At 32.3% G+C, this 21,256-nt stretch overlaps 1 protein-coding gene across 5 annotated transcripts in view; it reads right to left on the bottom strand.

Moving 5' to 3' along the window:
• LOC111507959 (uncharacterized) overlaps positions 1-21,256 on the bottom strand; it is a 38,787-nt gene that overhangs the window by 15,292 nt on the left and 2,239 nt on the right. For 4 of the 5 annotated variants that reach the window (XM_023163352.2, XM_074185774.1, XM_023163353.2 and 1 more), the window contains 3 exons: positions 19,753-20,076; positions 18,398-18,613; positions 5,768-6,070 (listed from right to left, as the gene is read on the bottom strand). In XM_023163352.2, coding sequence (XP_023019120.1) covers positions 5,768-6,070; positions 18,398-18,613; positions 19,753-20,076 — 843 coding nt within the window. The remainder of the gene's footprint in view (positions 1-5,767; positions 6,071-18,397; positions 18,614-19,752; positions 20,077-21,256) is intronic. The other variant, XM_023163354.2, reaches the window with a different exon arrangement.

The following is a 21,256-nucleotide window of genomic DNA, read 5'->3' as shown; positions in this document are numbered from 1 at the left end:
ACTTTTCATTAATAAAAAAACTTCCATATGTTGCGAACTTTATGTGTGACACTGTATATTGTTGTTTGTTGGTAGAATTTCGAAAAGAATATAAAACTGACAATTTCTCAAGAGTAGCTGGTCCAATTTCCTAAAAATAAATCATGTTTGGATACAGAATTGCAAGTCCTATCAAACGGAGTATCACAATATGCCCCTTCTCATTAAAACAACAAGGAAATAGCATCCTCACGGTGTCAAGAAACGTCACACATTGAGTCTAACGAAAGCTTGGATAAACAAAATTTTATATCAAAGTTGGGATAAGACTTAAAAAGTCTAGCTCAAATATTTGAATGTGATACAAGATACAAGATGATTTCTGCAATTTTTTCAATTTTTTTTTGCATCCGAGAATCTGCAGGAGTTTGTGGCTGAAGTCGAAAAGTTGGTGAGACTCGCTTAACCAGAACCACCTTATATATTCACCCACTGGGTTAGTGACCATAGTTTCATTGACGGGATTCGTGACACGAAGCTGCAGCAGTCGCTGAGGATGGCAAGTCATAAAAAATTCAATGAAGCCATCATTTATGCCCTAGACATTGAAGCTGCCAAAAATGCTTCACAACAACAACGAAAAGTTCTAGTGAGGGCCATCAACAAAAAGTAAGACGAAGGAACAGATCGACTCATGGAAGGTCTGGAGGAACTCTTAAGGAAATATTTAATGAATGGAACGATATAACTGCGGCAGAGAGGGAAATTTAAGGCGGGACTGTCGATCATGTTCGGGATCCGAGAAAAGAAGAAATTATGGTTCGAGATCACCTGAAATGGAGCGTCGGGGTTTTAGAAAAAGTCATTTCAGCTAGCGTTAAGAGGTACATTGGCTGCTGCTTCCAAGTCCCCAGGTATTCGATTTCCACCATAGGACGCAACAATAATAGCTTAGTTGTCGACGGATTTCTGTATTATCACCAGTGCCTTTTCACCATCGATACTAGAGCGACGAGGTCGGTAATGAGAGCCGACATTTCCAACAGAAGCAGTTTGAAGAATTTATCAATAGTACTCGTTCTGGAAACGGCCAGTGGAGGTTGCTAGGAGGCTGGTATTCAAAACAAGTCATACACTACACCGCTTTTTAGGAAATCCAAAGGACAAAGTCGATCATTCGGAAAATTCTGGAATTCATGAAATTAAATGTAAGAACTGTGATGCAAAATATTATGCACAGACTAAAAGATCTACTAAAATAAGATATAAGGAGCACTTAGCACACCTAAAATATGGAAAACCCGAAAAAATCAGCAGTTGCCCATCATACTTTGCAACAAAACCATTCCATAAACTTTAGTTCATTAAGATTAGTTAGACAAGTTAACAATAACAGACATCTAGTACCGTAATAGTAAAACGTTTCAATTCTTTCAATTCAATTTCAATTTCAAATTTTCAATTCTCATTGCAGAAAGTGTAAAGATAGCTATCCTTTTTTGCTACTTCTGCTGTAAAAATTTTCTGATTTCAGGCAAAAAATTGGTTTGCAAATTTGAATGATGTCGTAGTATTGTGTATACAGTTGTACCTGTTGGGCTGTTTAGTGGTTACTTTAATAAGTGTAAAAATAGTTTACATTCTTTAAGACATTATTGAAATGATTATAATCAATGGAGAAGTTGGAAAGGGCGCACGAAGAGCGGAGTGTCTTTTTAACGAAAGACATCCAAATTGTCACCGGTATGTGGTGAATAAGTTTTACGAAACTGATTCAGTGACAAATTAAAAAAAAGAAATAACCTCAGAGTACCTAATGAAGCAGATGAAATTGAAGTTTTGGGAACATTTGCTGCAAAGCCCGCGAGCTCCTTACAATCAGTATCAGAACAGACGGGAATGTCACGCAAGACTGTAAGAAAAGCATTAAAAATGCATAAATTTCATCCTTATATAATGCAGATTCTTCAAAAGGATGATATTATGACAGAAAAATAGAGTTTCGTGAAATCATGTCTCATCGAGTCAATACCATCCCTAATCTTCTGTTAAACATCAGTTTTATCAATGAGTGTTCATTTTTTCTGAATATGAATGTTAATAGACAAAATTGTCGCTATTGGGGTGACGAAAACCCACATATTTTTCGGGAAGGGCATACACAACACCTACAAAAGGTTAATGTTTGGGCTGGTATTCTTGGAAATGCCATTATTGATCCATTATTTCTAGAAGAAAACTTGACTAACAATCTGTACCTTGAAATGCTTGAAGAGACTATTGATCCTCTTTTGACTCACGAGCTAGAAACTCAAATGGATGCAGAAGGTAATTAACTTTTTCAGGAGGATATGTTACATTTCCAGCAGGACACTGCTCATAATTTTCTTCTCGTCCGACAGTGATGAAACGAGAAATTTCCGGATAGATTGATTGGCAGAAGGGGATTCAACACCTTTAGATTTTTTCTTTGAGGCATCTTAAATCTGTTGTTTATAAAACACAACATTCTGATATTGAAGAACTAAAACCCTGACAGAGTTTCTGTAGATATAAATTCGTTTATATATTCCCATATGAAATGGATAAATATTTGAAGTTTATAATTTATTTAGGAAAAGTATTTGTTTGTTTGTTTGATATATGATAATTGGGCATTTTTTATCATTTGCAGTGTAGTTAACACAGTACTTAGTTTTATATGGTAAATTCAAAAAATCATAGCACATTTTTCTTGGGTACAGTTTTTATCTTCATGGTCTCCACTCAACGACAAATCAGTTTGTTTCTGCAATTCTTTGAAGAGTGGTTGAATCGATAGCATTTAAAATATTGCGTTAATCTGTTATTATCATAAGCATTCAAGTTTTGTCAATTGATAAATAATTTTCCTTGATTTTTTCCAATAATTGTGTTGAACAATTTTCTATTTACTTTCACAGTATATTTATCTTTATGTTGAAAATATTTCAAATAGGAAATTTTAATACAATCTCTTTAACAAAATAGTTCTGTTCACAAATCGTTCTGATTTTTCATTCGGAATAGGTTTTTCTAGCGAAAGGCCAACATTTTTAATTTTAGGGTTACGTTTTATTCAACTACGTTGTCTTTCACTAATTTATTTTCTATTTCTGCCTTTCATTTTTCATTGTGAATTTTTTCTTTACAGTAAACTTGTCCTTTCTTCAAGTACTTAACTTTGAGGTAAACATTATTACTATTATCACTCAGATCTTTTTTTATTCTTTATGAGTCTTGTTTTGATTTTGATTGGATATTAATTGATTGAAGATAAAAACTGGTTTTATCTGATTTAGATTGAGATAGTACTTGGGAATAAGATGGAACATGGAATTGGCCGCGGTGGTAGTGCGCCCGACTCACGATCGGAAGGCCGTGGGTTCGATTCCCGCCTCGATCAGATATTTTTCTCGAGATAATTTATCTGGTTGAAGCTAGGATGATTCTGCAACCATGTTAGGAATCACACGTTAAAAGGCAAGACCTCGTTAGTCCTTAGCTCGCACAATTTTCTCAACTTCTGAGAGTTGTCGTTCGTATGGGGGCGACAGGTGATTAACGAAAATACAGATTTTTTTAACAGATTCCTTAAAACTTGTGTAATTTCTGATTATTTTATCTAAAGTATATTAGATGTGATCAGCTCATAGGTATTATGAAGTCTTTCATTTTCATTTTGTAATCGGGGTATCTTACGGTTTTTTTAATGATTAAAAGTTCTTTTTATTCGATTGTTTTCCATAAATGTCGATTTTCTTCTTGCATATTTCTGATAGATGCATGCATGTCATAATCTATTTGTTCTTTGTTATCATAATCAAACATAATCGACCTTCTTTAGGTATTTTCACATTCCACAACCTGAAAAATATAAAAAATGGAAAGGAGAACTTCATACAAATGTAGAAAAGACAAACTTTTTAGTTTACCCCGATAAGTTACTGCCTAAATTCAAAATATTTTTCACAAAGAAAAATGTTCCATCTATCAGTAACTTGTATTGAATAATTTTGCCTATCAAAAACAAGCTATAAAATTATACAATACTTGTTTCGTTTCGGGGGCCAAAATCTCCCTCTGTCTTCAGAAATTGACAAAATTAAAGTCTATAGGCCGCTCGTCCTTTGGTGATTATTTTTATTCCTGAACTTCTTCAACAGGTGTCAAAACTCTTTTGATATCCTTTGTCGAAACTCCTTTAACATCTGTAGAAGAAGTTGAGAAATAAAAATAATCAGCATCCTTTGTAGAAATCCCCTGACATCTGATGAAGAAATTGAGGAATAAAAATAATCAGCAAAGAAAGAGCTGCATATAGACTTATATTTTGTCCATTTTTGCAGACAGAGTTAGACTTTGGCCTTCGAAAAGTTAAGATAATTATTGTACAATTTCTTAGTATTTTTTTGATAGATAAAATTATTGATTGAGATAAGTAACTGATGAATGGAACATTTTTCTTTATAAAAAATACTTTGAATTTATGCAGTAACTTATTGGGGTGAACTTAAAAGTTTGCCCTTTCTACACTTGCATAGAATTCTCCATTACAATTTTCATATTTTTTAGATTGTGGAAGGTGAAAATACCAAAGAAGGTCGATAAAAAACTGGTTTTCATCCTCAAAAATTGACTTTTGTGCAAAAATTCTATTTAATTGTAGACAAACCAAACCAAATCTTAACTATCTGACACTAATAAAATTTTAGTTTGATATAACTAATGACCTAACTGAATAACAATAGTTTTCTCATGAACATGTCAGAAGAAGGATACATTTAACAATTTATTTTAATTAGCTAGCAATACTCCGCATCCCCTTGATTTGTTATTGTTTGGAACAGACTCTCTATACTTCCCTAAAACATCAAAAATCAGCCAGTCTCAATTCTGGATTCAAAATGTCTGTTGTAAATTCAGATACAACTAAAATAATATCAAATATCATATAGAATTTTTTAAGTTAAATCATAACACCATTAGTTAAATGCTGATGACTTCCCAATTAGGTAAGTTTTATGATGGAGAAACTATCTTAGGAACTTCACTAATGTACACAGATGTAGGTAATTCTTCAGTTTAGCTGTTCTCTAGGTAATTTGAATTTCTGTTGATACTATCTTTTATCTAGGACAACTGGACTAGTGATTTTTTCCATATTTGAAATTCAACCATTCAACAACTGTTACAACTTATATATTTTCCTGAATAAAACAATATATTTACAAATTTTAATACCAGTAGTTTTAATGGTTTCAAGTAGAATAATTTCATATTGAGATAATCAGCAATTTTCGAATTTTTTAGATTTATAATGACGATAAAACGAAGATTTCTGTAAATGAAAAACAATTCAGTGACAAAGTATTTTTGAGATATAAATTGCGAAACGATGACTTATTGTGGAGCATGAATTCGACACAGCGGAAATCCGATGTAGGAAAAATTCAACATAGTGATACGCACTATGTCACAGAAAGTCACTACCACTTAAAATTCCCATGCATTGTTGCATTACAAACAATGGAAGTGAAGACAAGTTAAGAAGTGGTGATGAAGACTGCCTGTATGAAAACAGCATTTGTGGCATCGACAGCACAAGAAGTTCGCAGAATATTTAAGAAGCATAAATCTGTATTGAAGACTAGTCTAAGATGGTATTGAAAAAAGTTTGCCATAAAAAATGGAAGTTATCGTTATGCCTCCGATGTTGTAATTAATGTAAATGTTACCAAACCAAATGATTAAATGAAAATTCACTTACTGTACATTTTTTCAGCTTGACTTTCAAGATGTCGTCCAAAGAAATCACTGGCCTAGAATTTTCTTTACCACTCGTCATTGTAGTTGTCTTTTTTGCTATTTTCAATTTACTTGCAGTAACTAGTGGCTCCGATGGAGGTAGTGGCGGTGGAGGGGGCGGAGGAGGAGGAGGTAGTGGAGGCATAGAAAGAGCAGTCTGAATCATGGGAGTACAAGGTGTGGCAGATTTCATGCATGATATCCTATCTTTAACTGATTCCAATTCACTACGAAGCTCTTTGAATTGTTTCATTTCCTCTTTGATCTGAAAATGAAGAATTGAAAATTTTCTAACGTAAAAATAATAATGTTCAATAACAATGTTTATTTTTATAACTAAATATTACAAACAATAAACAAAAACATCGCAACAAATGAACAGAGAAATCATAGAAATTCAAACTGATTATACGTGAAATGATGACAAATCCAAGTAAAAGAAATATTCTGTTTTATTTTCAGAAATGGTTACATTTGAGTTCAGTTTTCACATTTCATTCAATGTCAACCAGGAGGCAGATATATCCAAATAATAGCAAAACGAGTGTTTTTTACAATGCTCATTTGGAATTTACAATGTTGCCGAAATTTCATCTCATTTTAAGAATACAATCAGGTACGTATATAATTTTTGTATTTTTCACTTATCACAATATCCCTAATCTCACGAGGTATGAGCATATATATTCTTGACGCCAAATAATGTACACTTTGATGTCCAATAGTTTCTCAATGTCAAGGTAAAAGTATGGAATCGCTTTTTTCGTGTATTGCTATTTTTAATAAACGTGTTGTAATATTTATTTACAGAAAAGTTGTCCAATGTTCATGAATTAAAATTCTTTATGTAAGAGATCACTACAATAATGGTGTGTCTTGCAAAGTATTATTTTCAAGATTCATTTCTGAACTTCACTTACGTGTGTTTGAAGGTGGTTGACAATGTTTCGTGGTGTATTTCATCAGTTCGGACTTCCATTGTCTAATATAATATAAATTGATTTGAAATCCCTGAAAATAATAAAAGATTAACTGAAAATAATTTTATTAAAACAAAAAACTGAAATTACAAGGAAATAACATAAAAGCTACAACCAGAAAATAAAAAATTGAAATATGAATAAAATCTGAAAATTGAAAAATATTATTAACAAAAATGAAAATGAAAAATAGAAATAAAAATTGAAAGATTCCAAACCAAGTTACGTCACGACGTTTCGATTGTTAGTATCCACAATCGTCTTCGGGTGATAACTGGACAACCTACATCAGAGGATTATCGGAAAGGATAAGAAGGATTGGGTCCAAGTAAAACATCAGGACCTGTTTCAGATCTGGAAACACTATCCGTAGCAGCCTCACAAAAACTCAGCCACCAAACGCAGACTGGGATTCCAAGAATTGCATTTACCGGATACCCTGCGAGTGCGGAGAATCATATACATCGGTGAAACTGAGAGGCCATTGAAAGTCCGCAATGCTGAGCACAAGAAACACACACAGCGAGGAGAAACCAGTAAATCCGGAATAGCAGAGCATGTTTGGACTCATCAACATAATATCAAGTGGGCTCAAGCTGAAATCATCCACAAAGAGGAACACTGGTTATGGAGAAAATTCAAGGAAGCCGCGTATATGTTGTCTAACAACGCATTTAGTCAAGCTAGCGTAGATATACGTAACATATGGAAACCTCTTATCAAGCGAAAAACGACCAACTCCCGCCAAACGGTCATCTCCCGCTAAAACCAATGAAACAGAAAGAGGGGATAGGTGAAAGGTGAAAGCACCCGAATGACCTATAAATAGTCAGATCTCGGAGGAATAAGTCCAGTTATCACCCGAAGACGATTATGGATACTAACAATCGAAACGCCGTGACGTAACTTGGTTTTGAATTCTTTAATTTTTATTTTTCAATTTCATTTTTGTTAATAATATTTTTTAATTTTCAGCTTTTATTAATATTTCAATTTTTTATTTTCTGGTTGTAGCTTGTATGTTATTTCCTTGTAATTTCAGTTTTTTGTTTTAATAAAATTGTTATTTTCGGTTAACCTTTTTTATTTTTAGGGATTTCAAATCAATTTATATTATATTAGACAATGGAAGTCCCAACTGATGAAATTCACTTACGTGTTGAACAAAACACCAAAACACCCACCGTACTAAAATTCCGTATGAAAGTTGTGACAGGATGAAGGAGAAATAAATTGTTTTCAAACGTCTGGCATCCATAAACAGCAAGGTCAGGTCACCTTTAAATCTACGTTGAGATGGTCTAATTTCGGTAATTAGGAAGTTAGTTTGGTAGTTTTTTTGTAACCAATAGTCAGTTTATTATATTGAAATCGTTTGAAAGTTTTAGGGATATAATTTTCAAAGGTATGTTTCATCAGCAGACCTTACTACCTCAATGACTCTGTGCTGCAGACGCAACGTATGCTGGCAATAGACTTTTCAGACCGTTGCTGGCATACCTTCTATGTCCCGTCTAGCCCGTGTCCCACCAGCAACATACGGCTGACATTATAACCGGCAGTGAGCCATATTTACTTGCAATGGTCTTGTTCTAGGCCATTGCTGACAATTTCTTACCAAAGCTGGCCCGTCAAATGGGACAATTAAGATTTTGTTAGTATGCCAATATTGTGCCGGTGACAAAACATTAGTTCATCCATTTTAAAACCGTTGATGGTACTGACATATTGACTCAAAGAAATGGGGGATGGTATTATTTGCTCTATTTCCCACAAAAACTATAGTAGACACGTTATAAAAAGGCCAAAGTTAATTTATATTATAGAAAGGACAAAGTGAAATAGAAAATTATAAAAAGGATAAAATTAATTTGAAATATAGAAAGGACAAAGTTAATTTGTCCTATGAAAAAGTTATTCTAAGATCTGTTGAGAACACTTTACCAACACCAGAACAAAATTACGGCCTCTCGACGCGCGTTTCGCTAACCAAATTAGCATTCTCAGGAGATAATTATGACTAGTGTTTTTATATGATAGTGGCTCATGAACACTGCCGTGCTAAGGAAGAAGTTCGTAACTGACAATTTCATCAAAATTGAGTTATTGCCATTTTTGGCATCTGCAACCACCAAACCAACTTCTGAGAAATGTTGGATGCCGGAGCTATTCAGCTGAAGACACAAATTCAGTTTGAAATTTGTCGTATCTACAAACTATACTGACTTTACAATGCAAAAATGTCGTATCTGATATTACTAAGCAAAATTTTCGTATCTACGATAACATTGGCAGATACGACAATTTTGCTTAGTCTTCGAGTACATTGGCAGATACGACAATTTTGCTTAGTAATTCACTATGAAAAATTCATCCATCACTCACATTTTGAGGTTATGTGTATGAGTTTGTTGTTGTTTACACGTGTGACTTCATGAAATCCTAAAAAAGTTTCATTATTAGAACATAAAGATGAGGGAACATATTGTTGAGGGAATGACACCCACCGATGGAGCTTTAGAGTTATTATTTGATAGCGATGATTTGGTGAAAGACAAGGATTACCTTCCAGAAAATTCATCAGATGGTTATGAGAGTGATGAATCTATTCCTCTTGCTGACCTAAAATATAAAATTAGGAAAATAAATTCTCAACAAAATAAAGAAAACATAAATTTGGAAAATAAAATTGAAAATAGGGACTCTGAACTGGCGAATGAATCCCAACAAAAAAAAGAAAAAATTAATTTGGAAAATGAAGTGGTAAATAAGGACTCGGAACGGACGAATGAATCTCAACAGAAAAAAGAAAAAATTAATTTGGAAAATGAAGTGGTACATAGGGACTCTGAAGGGGCGAATGAAAGCAGAAAACGAAAACGGCAAAAGCATGCTTTATCTCTGGAAGAAAAAAACTCTGAAGTTGAGGAAGAAAGTCGAAAGTCATAAAGTTAAAGATAATTAATTGTAAGGAAAGTTGTCGAAAGAAATATACAGAAAAAAATCAGTAAAAACAGACAAATCCAAATAAACCAACAATTTTGGCAAACAAACGATATTGAAAGGAGAGCATTCATAATGCACAACATAACTGACAGTCCTGTGAAAAGACATCTGGAGATAATTCTCGAAGGAACCATTCAGTGAAATACTTTCTTCAGAATGAAGACGGAAAACAACACGTTTGTAAACATATTTTCCTAGCAACATTGGGTTATGAGTTGAAGAACAACAAAATTCTGAGGAATTTAGTTGTTCATAAAACTACAGGAAAAATAATTCCAAAAAATGATGGTCGGGGCAGAAGAGAAGCTCATAATAAATTCAATACCGATATTATTATTAGCCACATTGAATCATTCAAACCAACAATATCGCATTATCGCCGAGAACATGCACCAAGAAGGTTATACTTGCCTAGTGATATAACAAAAATAATGTATCAGAAATTCTGTACTGATTATCCCCAACATCATATTTCATATGAACTTTATAGACGGGAGGTGGCAAAAAAAATATTTCTTTCTGTAAACTGGGCCATGAGGAATGTTTTGCTTCTGAAACTTTTTCAATGCATCAGAAAAGTTCAAACCATTCAAATTTGCTGGAACCCAACACAACTTGTGATGTATGCAAATCCTACATGCAACATAAAAAAAAAATATGATTCGTCTAGAATCGAATACTCATCAGATTCAGACCCTCAGAATCAGGATATTTGTTTTTCTGCTGACATTCAGAAGATATTTGAAATATATATATACATATATATATATATATATATATATATATATATATATATATATATATATATATATATATATATATATATATATATAAATATATATATAACATGTCAAAATCTTTCAGGTTATTATGCTGCCAAGGTGCGATATGTATAAAGAAATCATATTCGTGCCTCGAATTATTGCTTTTCCCGAATCGTTTGTTCCTGTAGGCAAAAGAGCAAACAAACAAAATAATTGTTATCCTATTGCTTGTATTTGGCATGAGCGAATAACTGGTCGGAAAAAGGAAGATATAATTTCCACGTTTTATGCATTTTTTCTCGAAATGCGTGATTGCAAAAAAATTAATGTATGGCTTGATAATTGTTCTGGCCAAAACAAGAATTGGGCCTTATTTTGTTTTTTCATTTATGTGGTAAACTGTGACTTGGTTAACTTAAATGACCTGGAAATAAAATATTTCGAGCCAGGCCACACTTTCGTGTCGGCTGATTCTTTTCATCATGCAGTTGAGACCCAATTGAAAAGAAAAAGAAAGGTCTATGATTTTCAAGACTTCAAAGAGTGTGTACAAAATGCTCATCCCAAAGCAAAAATGATCGACATGAGTAGAAGTATCGACAACTTTTTCGACTGGCCAGATCACACATCTTTAACAAAGCTGAAAAATTCGAATCCTAGACCATATATGTCTGATATCGTACATTTGAAGCTAAAAAGGGGTGAGAAGACCTTACAATACCGAAATTCTTTTGCAGATGATTTCATCACATTGAACTTTCTGAAAGCTAATCAAATGGAAAGTGATCTGAGTTGCCCCTCTCCCAAAAAAAAAGCCAAGAGGAATATCGAAAAAAAGGAAGTATACTCGTCTGCAAAAGCTGTTACCAATTCTACCAATCCCCAGGCGACAGTTCTGGAAAAATTTTCCTGAAGCGAACGGCGACGAGGAGGAGAGTAGTATTATTGATGATGAATAACTCCATGATAACCGAAATTGCATTCTCTCACTAGTTTTCATTCATATATGTATATAATAATAAGCAGTAATAATATATTATTTATGTTCCATTTTATTCCCTATATATTTGTGTTTACTTACGACATTTTGTATTGTACTTTCCGATTTTTTTTATAAAAAAAGTCGTATCTGCATTTATTTTTAAATTTTTTGAAATATCACAACGAAATACCACTGAAAAATAGCATCCACCAATATGAACTCCCACCCCGAGAATAATCAATTTCCTATCAGAAATGTGGATGGCATTGAAATAAGTCTTAAAATGCGATTATCTCAAAATGATCAAATTGTCAGTTACGTACGACCTTCTTCCTTAGCACGGCAGAACAGATTAGCCATGAAAGAAGACAACAGATTTTCCATTGCCGCAGATTTGAAATGGAAGCAAGGAAATAGTTGGATTACTGGATGGATGATTTATTTGCCATTTTCAATAAGAATTGGATAAAATTCACATATGAAACTGAAAATAATGAAGAACTACCATTCCTGGATGTACTAGTTATTGAAAATGTCAATAAGGGTCTAGAGTTTGATGTATATAGAAAAAATACGAGCACTTTCAGGTATATCACTAACAGCTCCCATCATTGCCCACAACAAAAAATGGCGGGACTACATTTTCTTGTCCATAGACTGCTCACATTTTCCTTGAGCAAAGAAAGGTATGAGATTCAGAAAAAAGTTGTTAGGGAGGTGTCTGAAAGCAACGGGTATCCATCAAACATAGTGAATAAATCAATTAGAAAACAAATTTAGGGAGTATTTTCATCATGCCTCGCCTTTTCGAAAAGAGGTAGATTAAAATTTCATAGTGCTTTCATATGAACCCAAATACACCAATGGGTTGGTCCACACTCAAAAAATTTAATATGAGAGTGGCTTTTAAAACTGCACGTACACTTCAACAAGTGTTGGGCAGTCCAAAAGACAAGATGTTGGAAAAAGAAAAGTCTGGGATTCACGAAATAAGCTGCGAGGATTGTGATAAGAAATTTGTTGGTCAAACCAAACGACTATATTAGCTGGCTACAAGGATCATGTTTCGCATGTTTGCTTTCATAGACCGGAGAAATCTAGTCTATTAGTATGCCATAGAGAACGACCACAAAATAAGTGAAACACGTTTAAAATTGTTGAGGCCGGTACACGAAAATAGGTTTCTGGATGCCTTTGAAAGCTTGTAAATTGAAAAGTATGGAATGAGTTCTATGAATAGCGAAAAAGGTCCTATTTCAAACAGCCCTTTGTTTGGTCTTATAGGTAATAATTCTAAAAAAAAACACGATAAATATTAGAGAAAAAATGTAGGTAGTCATTAACAGAGGAAATGCATAACAAATTGGAGTTATTGAAAAACAGTTAGTTTATTAGCATAGGAACAATAACAGGTAGAGTTAGGTAGTACTAACGGGTAGTGGTTAGGTACTACTAACAAGTAGTAGTTAGGCCACTAATAAATTGATGGATGTAGCCTTTACTACGAGGTAGGAGATCATCATGAAAAACTCAGAAAGTTTTATTTCTCATTTTTCATGCAGTCCTATTTCATTAATTCAGATTATAATGAACATTTGCAAAAATTAATTGATAATACTCATAGTATACTAATAGTACTAGTAGTATTCACAATCGTCTTCCGATGAATACTAACAATGGAAACGTTGTGAAATAACTTGGCTTGAAATCTTTTAATTTTTATTTCTTTTTAATTGTTCAATTATCATTTGTTGCTTGTATTTTATTTTAATTTCATTTCAGGGTTTTTTTTTGCTTAATATAATTGTTATTTTCAGCTTTTCATTTTAATTTTATTGATTCTTTCAGGGAACATATTAGAGATTAGACAATGGAAGTTTGAATTAATGAAATTCACCATGAAACATTGTCAACCACCCTCGAACAAACATGATATTTTTAATATAATATTTTTGTATGTATAAATCTTATATAAATAAGGGTAACTTTTTTCATTACGTTTTTACATGAAACCAATCACACATGAGCATTTTTTATGTATAATATAATATTTTATATGTGTAAATCTCATATGTATAATGGTTTCTCCCTTTTTTACGTATGATATTTTTGTATGCATAAATCTTATATGAATAAGGGTTCCTCCCATTAATAAATAAATAATACAAATATATAATTATTTATTACACTTTCACGATATCCGTCACAATCAATATGATTCCCAAACAAACAACAATGATTGCAGGTACACAGCAACACAAATGATAGCAAAATTTTATATGATGCAGTAATGTGAACACAAATACATGAAATGAAGTGTTGCCATCAATATACCAATGATTCCAGTGATGTACCCGCAATAAACCGACCATCAAGTTTTTTGGGGCAGTTACATTAAGAAAAACTGATTAAGCAATTAACGTGAATTGAAAACAAAGTACTTAAGAATACGTCAAAAGTTACACTCACATTTAATTTTCAGGTTTTTTTTAAGTTTATGTGTTGGGGTTATTTGAACTTGAGTTTTTTTTTATCACTATTTATTAGACCGAATTCTCCTAATTTAGTGCTAGTTCTGTTTCTCAAATAACTTATGTTTCATTTAGACCCAATGTTTTTCCTGCTGTGAAGACTTCTTGAGGATCAATACAGAACATGGAAGATGAGGGAATGGGCTTAATCGGTGCTTCACTAGTACACATTCTATTTTCTTAGGGTATTAGAATGATGGACTCTGCTTCAACTGCCTACGTAGATATCCGCCAGATTCCATTTGTTTAGCCATGTACTCTCGGTCTGTTCTTGAGAAAATCAGTAATTTTAATTTCTCTAGCAAATTTGAAACTATAAATAATATTTAGTCTCCTTTTATTCTTCAGTTGTATATTTTTCTGATATACTGATATTAATTCCTCAAAGGTTTGAGTAGCTTCTAAGTATTATTACCTTCTTCAAATATGAGGTTATTTTCCTTTACAACTGTAAAAATATTATCTATGTCACTAATATCAAGTGGAATTTGTGATTTCATCAATTACAATTTCTGGTAAACTTTCTGTTGAACTTTCAGATCCAAAGATTATTATATCACATTTTGTTCACTTCTTTCTGGAATTTTTTGTGTATGTACGTTTGGAATTGCATTTTGCACTCCTCACTCGAAGGCATGCAATGATAATTTTCTGATCAGATGTGGGAGATTCTTTGAAGTAGTGGTGAAGGACCTGCATCTGTCTGACCATTTTGCGTAGTTTTGTACATAAAAGATGAGACCGAAAAAGATCAGCATAAAAACCCTTACTACTACCGCAGGGACTATTGTATAGAAAATATTTCAATATTTCAGAATTACTTGAAACAGGAAAACTGGTCTGAAATGTATACAATAGGGTGTCCAAATCTGGTGTATAAAAAATTTTCTGAGACTCTTCTATAATATTTTGAAATCTCGTTTCCAATGAGAAGATTTTCTATTGAAAAAAGTAAAGGAAATAACTATGACAACAGAATTCGAAGAAATGAAAAATAAAGTAACATTATACACCTCAATTGCTAGGTATGATGACACCTATGAAGAAATCAGTAAATATTTTAATAAGAGTTATAGAGAAAAATTGAAATGTGGAAGAAAGGAATATAATGATTTTCATATTATAAACTCAGATAATAAACCGTAAACTACCTGGCAAATTATCAATAATATACAAAAAAGATCCAAAAGAGAGAAGGAAATTGTTGTCAAGGAAAACGAGGTCATTATCAAAGATACAATACTATCCGAAAAATTAAATGAAAATTTCTTGAAAACACTCGTCGAAATAAACACGAATGATTCAAAATTTCTTGAGAATAATGTACCGTCAAAAACAGCTTCTTTATGACGGCCGTTTGTGAGAGTGATGTAATAAAGCTTATTGCCCAACTAAAAAACTCTAATGCATGTGGATATGACTATATTTCTAACAACCTGCTGAAAAAATCTCGGAATGAACTCTGTACCTCTTTAACTCTCCTCATAAATGTATCATCTACAAAGGGAATTTACACAGACAATTTGAAACTCGCAACAGTATTCCCCATCTATAAAAGAGGTGATGAGAGCGATTTAGATAATTACAGAGCAATCAGTCTGCTGTCAAGTCTCTCTAAACCATTTGAACTAAATATAAAAAAACAATTAACCAAATTCTTTGAGAATAATAAAACTCTGTCGACATCGCAGCATGGGTTCACTAAGTTCAAAAGCACAGAATCAGCATTATATGAGTTTCAGACCAGAATTATCAATGCCCTGGACAAAAAGAAGTGTGTTCTAGGTCTTTTTATAAACTTCTCTTGTGCCTTCGACTGTGTAGATCATGAATTGTTACTCTCAAAACTATTCAGATCGGGTATAAGAGGGCTACCACATGACAGTTACATCATATCTTAAAGAAAGAAGACAAAGAGTCAAAGTTGGCAAATGCATTAGTAGTGAATCTAAGATTAGCCAGGGAGTACCTCAAGGATCTAATTTGGGTTAATTATTCTTCTTGGTGTTTGCTAACGATCTTATAACATTTATTACCAATAATACCACAACATATGTTACTAGTTACACAGACGACACCAACATACTAATAATAGAAGAAAACATGGAAAGCTTGAGGAGAACCACAGAAGATATATGCAGTAAAATAAATCTTTGGTCGGAAAATAACTTAAAACTCAACAAAGGCAAAACCGATATCATCTTATTCTCTAATCGCAGCCTAAACAACGTGGAGATATATTTAAATGATGAAATGATAAGTCCAGTTGAAAGAGTAAATATGCTGGGAATTGTTCTGGACAAAAACCTGTCATGGCATCCCCATTTTGATGCACTTTGTACTAAATTGAAAAAATGTTGCTTCTCCATTAGGTTCATGTCTAATCACTGTAGTATCAATGCATTGAAAACTTTGTATCGTGCCAATTTTCATTCTCACATTCGTTATGGGATTCTGAACTGGGGCACTGGTGCAGCTGTGCAAAGGGTATTCCTAATTCAAAAATATGTGATAAGAATAATTGCTCAACTAGGTTACAGGGAGTCATGCAGGAATGCATTCAAAGAACTGAATATTCTGACAGTCGCCAGCACATATATATTAGAATCTTGTGCATATGTATTTAGACATAAATCTATCTTTCAACCACATCAACATGACCACAATACTCGATCAAAGGGTCTCTTGGTTTCAAATGCTCATAGAACAGCATTGTATAAAAAAAGTGTAGATTTTAATAAATGTAAATTCTACAATATTCTTCCTGAAGATGTCAAGGATTCTCCCAGTTCTTATGTGTTTAAATATAGGTTACAGAAACTGCTGCTACAAATGAGCTGTTACACTTTTCAGGAATTTATCGAACAACTATAAATTATAGACTCAGTAAATGCTCATTCATATTCATAATTTAGATGACTTATCAACTTCAATGCTACGGGGATAAATTACTAAATTATTTTTATATTATCTTATTTACTTGATTGATTTACTTGATTAGTTTTGTCCGACTTTACACTTTGTATTTATAAATAAATATATGCTTTTGACGACTCTTCTCCAATTATTGTACATTGTAACAGTATTGCAACAACTGTACTTTTTAATTTGAGAAATAAAGATAATATTATTATTATTAATTCTCTACTTTTATTTTTCAGTTCGTTTTCAAATTTCGAAATAACTGTAAAGCTGCAATCTCGAGGTTGCTTTCCATTTTCTTCTTGCATAACTTTTCTATTACTTAGTTCAAATGATTCCAAAAATTTCAAAATTTATTCTTGATATATCAATAATCCAGGTATAATGAATTATTTATGTTTTCTTTTACTTCGTCAGTACTTTATGAATGTGGGCAATGAGAATTGGTCTTTTCCATTAGTTTCAATTTAAAGGAGTTTTATTATCTTGCTGGCATTTAATTATCAGCCTATCTGTTATACAAAACAATGTTCAAATTCACCTTTGCACAATTTCAAAGCCTCTTTCAGTTGTCAATGACTGGTTAAAATTTCAAAATTTTTGAATCACTAAAATCTATGTTTTAGCAGAAGTAATGATTGATTTATATTGATTGATTTATACACTCAACTTTAAATTTTACTTAATCTTTCACTTTTATAATATGTATTAAAAATTGTTGAACTGGGTCATTCATACACCAATGTTAATGAAAAAGTAGCGGTATGTGCTGTAGATGTGAATTTATGGTATTTTGAATAAACAAATTTGCCACGATATTATAGATTTTGGACAAATTATTGAAAATATCTGAAACGGCGTGCGAGTCGAATTATACGTAGATAGTAGTTACACTTCACATTCAATAGTAGAATAAGTCAATATCAATAAAAACAGGCTTATGTTACAAATAATATTGAGCACATTATCCATCAATACATATGCATTCTTTTACTTTAAAGAATCCTTGAAGAAAAAGTACTCAGCCAAAGAACAAAAGAAAAAGTAAAAGTGAAAGTATTGTGTATGAATGCTCTTATTGAATTATATTGTGACAACATTCCTAAAGTAAAAGTAAAAGATAAAAAAAAGTATGTTGTAGGTAGTGATTGTATCATTAAAGGGTTTTTTTTTTCTTCTTTCTTTCCAATAACTAAGCAACTTTCTTACCAAATCCTAATATTTTCTCTAATACAGATTGTTATTTCTGTTAACTTTTCATCCTTTTTGAATAGCGGTTGTTTACTTTGTTAACGAGAACATTTTCTTATAACAAAAGTACATATTCTGATACTGATTTCAAATCAAAACCTATATATACTGATTTAAATCAACTATAGTAAATGATGAATCGAAAACCACTCTTACCATCTGCAGTTCGTCATTGAGATGTTCGATATTTGTTTTGTAGTTTTTTTGTATGTCAATTTGGGATTTGACAAACTTCATTTCTTCAGATAACTCATTAATTTTCACATTAAGATTACAGATTTCCTGTCTGTACTCTTCACATCTACAACGAGCTTCCTCGCCACATTTATTTATTGAATTGAAATGATCATTGGTACACAGCGAACTCAAACTCTGAAAAATAAATAAGCTAAACAAAAACTGGTTATTAAAAAAGACAAAACTTCAAAGTAGTACAGTTTTAAGTCAAAAAATAAACTGAAGTAGGTCAAATTCTTTCTCAACCCAAGGTATTGATAGACGCTGAGAGAAAAGTCATTATAGAAGTATCAATTTAAACAAGCTAATGGAAATTATTTATGAATTAGACAGAATTATTCAAATTTGAATTTAGCTATCAGAATACGTTATTCTGATGGAATAGTTCATATAACTTCTATACAGAGTACCATCCGACTTGGGCCAAGTTTAACTTCTATTTCAAATGTGTATCTATATTGAGAAATGTAATTCTCTCAGATATGTATGAGACTTTCATCAGATAAATTATTAGGTTTTTCAACTGTAGTCCCGATAATATTTCAAAAGGAAATTATATTAAATCTCTTTATGTATAACATCTGTTACATGAAAAATTGTTGGCATTCCTATTTCATTTCATTAATAAATAATGAAGAACTTGAAATGTGCTACCACAAACCTCTAATATTCCTAGTGAGTTTAAAAAAAACTTGCACTTTTATGTTACACCATGTTCCACTATAGGATATGATCTTTTGTGGATGTCAATCAGTAATGAAAAAACTGAAAAGGTGTTTTACAAAAATGAAGTGATGAATTTATATGATGTTCCTATAAAATGTGCATATTTCAGAAACCATTAATGAAAAATTCGACATTACCTCCACTCTGAAAAAGTTATTCAGTTAGCATCAGCTATGGTACATACAGAGACAAAATAATGGTTTCATTCGAGGCCTTTATAAAAAAATAATCTGTTAGTCATCAAATTGCCATATCTGGAGAAGTAAAAAACTAAAAAGCTTTTTTTTTCCCAAATATAATAAATTTAAAGAGCATTAAAATTCCCTTGGCAAAGCAAACAGTTCTCGAAAACAGCAACATTGTCACAATTTAACGAACTCTATCTCTTACCTTGTACAAAATACTGTTTCATCTTTAGAGGAAAAACATACGATCAAAATAACTTCAAAATAACTGTTGATAAACTGAGTAGTCAGAATATTTCAGTAAAAATATATGTAGTTTTTTAATTGAAAGTGAAGTAAATGATGAATGAAAAAATAAATTACGTTTTTCAGTTGAAGTCCTAACTGAGCACAAGTTTCAAAAATTTTAGTCGACCAGTTCTGAGAGGCCTCGCAGTATTTTTTTAATCTCATAAAAACCTTTTGGCAGGTTCCCATTCGATTTGAAGGCCTTGAAGTAATATCAACTAAAGACCTTTGACTTATATCAAGTATAGAATATGATAATTGGCGACTCCTATTAGATATTTTGGAACTGCCATTTATTCGCGATGTTGGCGATTTCAAATGTGAATTGTAACTTTTTCTTCTTGACACATTAAATGTGTGCAATCGAAGACTCCTTATACTGTCTTCTTTGTTTTTCACCTGAAATTAACATGTGGTTAGTATAACAATTAAACAAGTTCCCATGAAGAGAAAATTGGGTGTCACACCAATAGGTGGTTCTACTTATGTTTCACTTGCGTGTACGCAGCTATTTTTATCAAGTACTTTTCTGGTTTTTCACATTTTGTCTTCAATCGAGGACCGCCTGCCCGGTACTGACGATGCCCAATAGGCAGAAACAGCTGTCTACCGGTGGCTCTTAAATTGAAATCAATATGGGAATGATCAGAAAGTACTTATATATGAAAAATGAACAAGTTAAGTGTTTCCCAAGTAGCAACAAAACACTTTTTTGTCCTTACAATACGATATTGGAAAAATTGATTTCAGGGACATAGCTGAAAGTAATGGGTATCCTTATAGACATGACGATAAGTTAAATAAGGCAAAGTTTATTTTGATTTCATACAAACGAAAATTAATGGGCTAGGTCCTAAGTTCAAAACTGCTTGTTTACTGATAGGTAGTTTTACAAACAAGATGATGAAACCTGAGAAGCCTAAAATTAATTAAATAAGCTGTGAGGAAAGTGACAGAAAGTTTATAAGTCAGACCACCCAAATTGATCAAATTCGTTTCAACAGAATCCTGGAGTGCTTATTCAATTTTATAAACCACAAAAGTATACTGACATTCAACACGCCTCAAATTAAACACAACACTGAAGAAAATTTCTTGAAATTGTTGAGACCAGTAAGTAGACTTTTGGATGGTTGCAAATGTCTGAAAATGTGACATGTTACTCTGAACAGTATTAAAGGTTTTTATACTGAAAAATAAAACTGAAACCTCTGGCATGGAATGAGTCTATAAAAAACACTACTCCCATTGTAATGTGCTTAAACAAAACTGTTACTGTCTTCATTCTGTGTATGTAATTTCTGTAAGGCAAATGAAGTTTCTTTCATGTACTAGAGAGAGCATTTTCACCAACCAAGTTAAATCATCAGGTGATTAACTATACTGATATAGAGTATATAACTATATTGAACAAGTTTTTGTATTATAATGGTGAACGTATTTTAGTTTATTTTATTTTGTTATGAATTTTATATGCATTCTACTTTTGTATATCTCAGAGAGTGGTTTTGACTAGTCAAGTTAGCACAATCAATTTTCATAATTAATCAGTTAGCTGCAAACATCGCAGGTTGGTGGT

This window comes from Leptinotarsa decemlineata, unplaced genomic scaffold (assembly GCF_025532065.1).
Source record: "Leptinotarsa decemlineata unplaced genomic scaffold, Ldec_3_MD MMD2_tig00078346_RagTag_RagTag, whole genome shotgun sequence".
NCBI lineage: Eukaryota > Metazoa > Arthropoda > Insecta > Coleoptera > Chrysomelidae > Leptinotarsa > Leptinotarsa decemlineata.
Note: the sequence above shows the minus strand (reverse complement) of the source record. Positions and strands in the feature narration are given on the sequence as shown.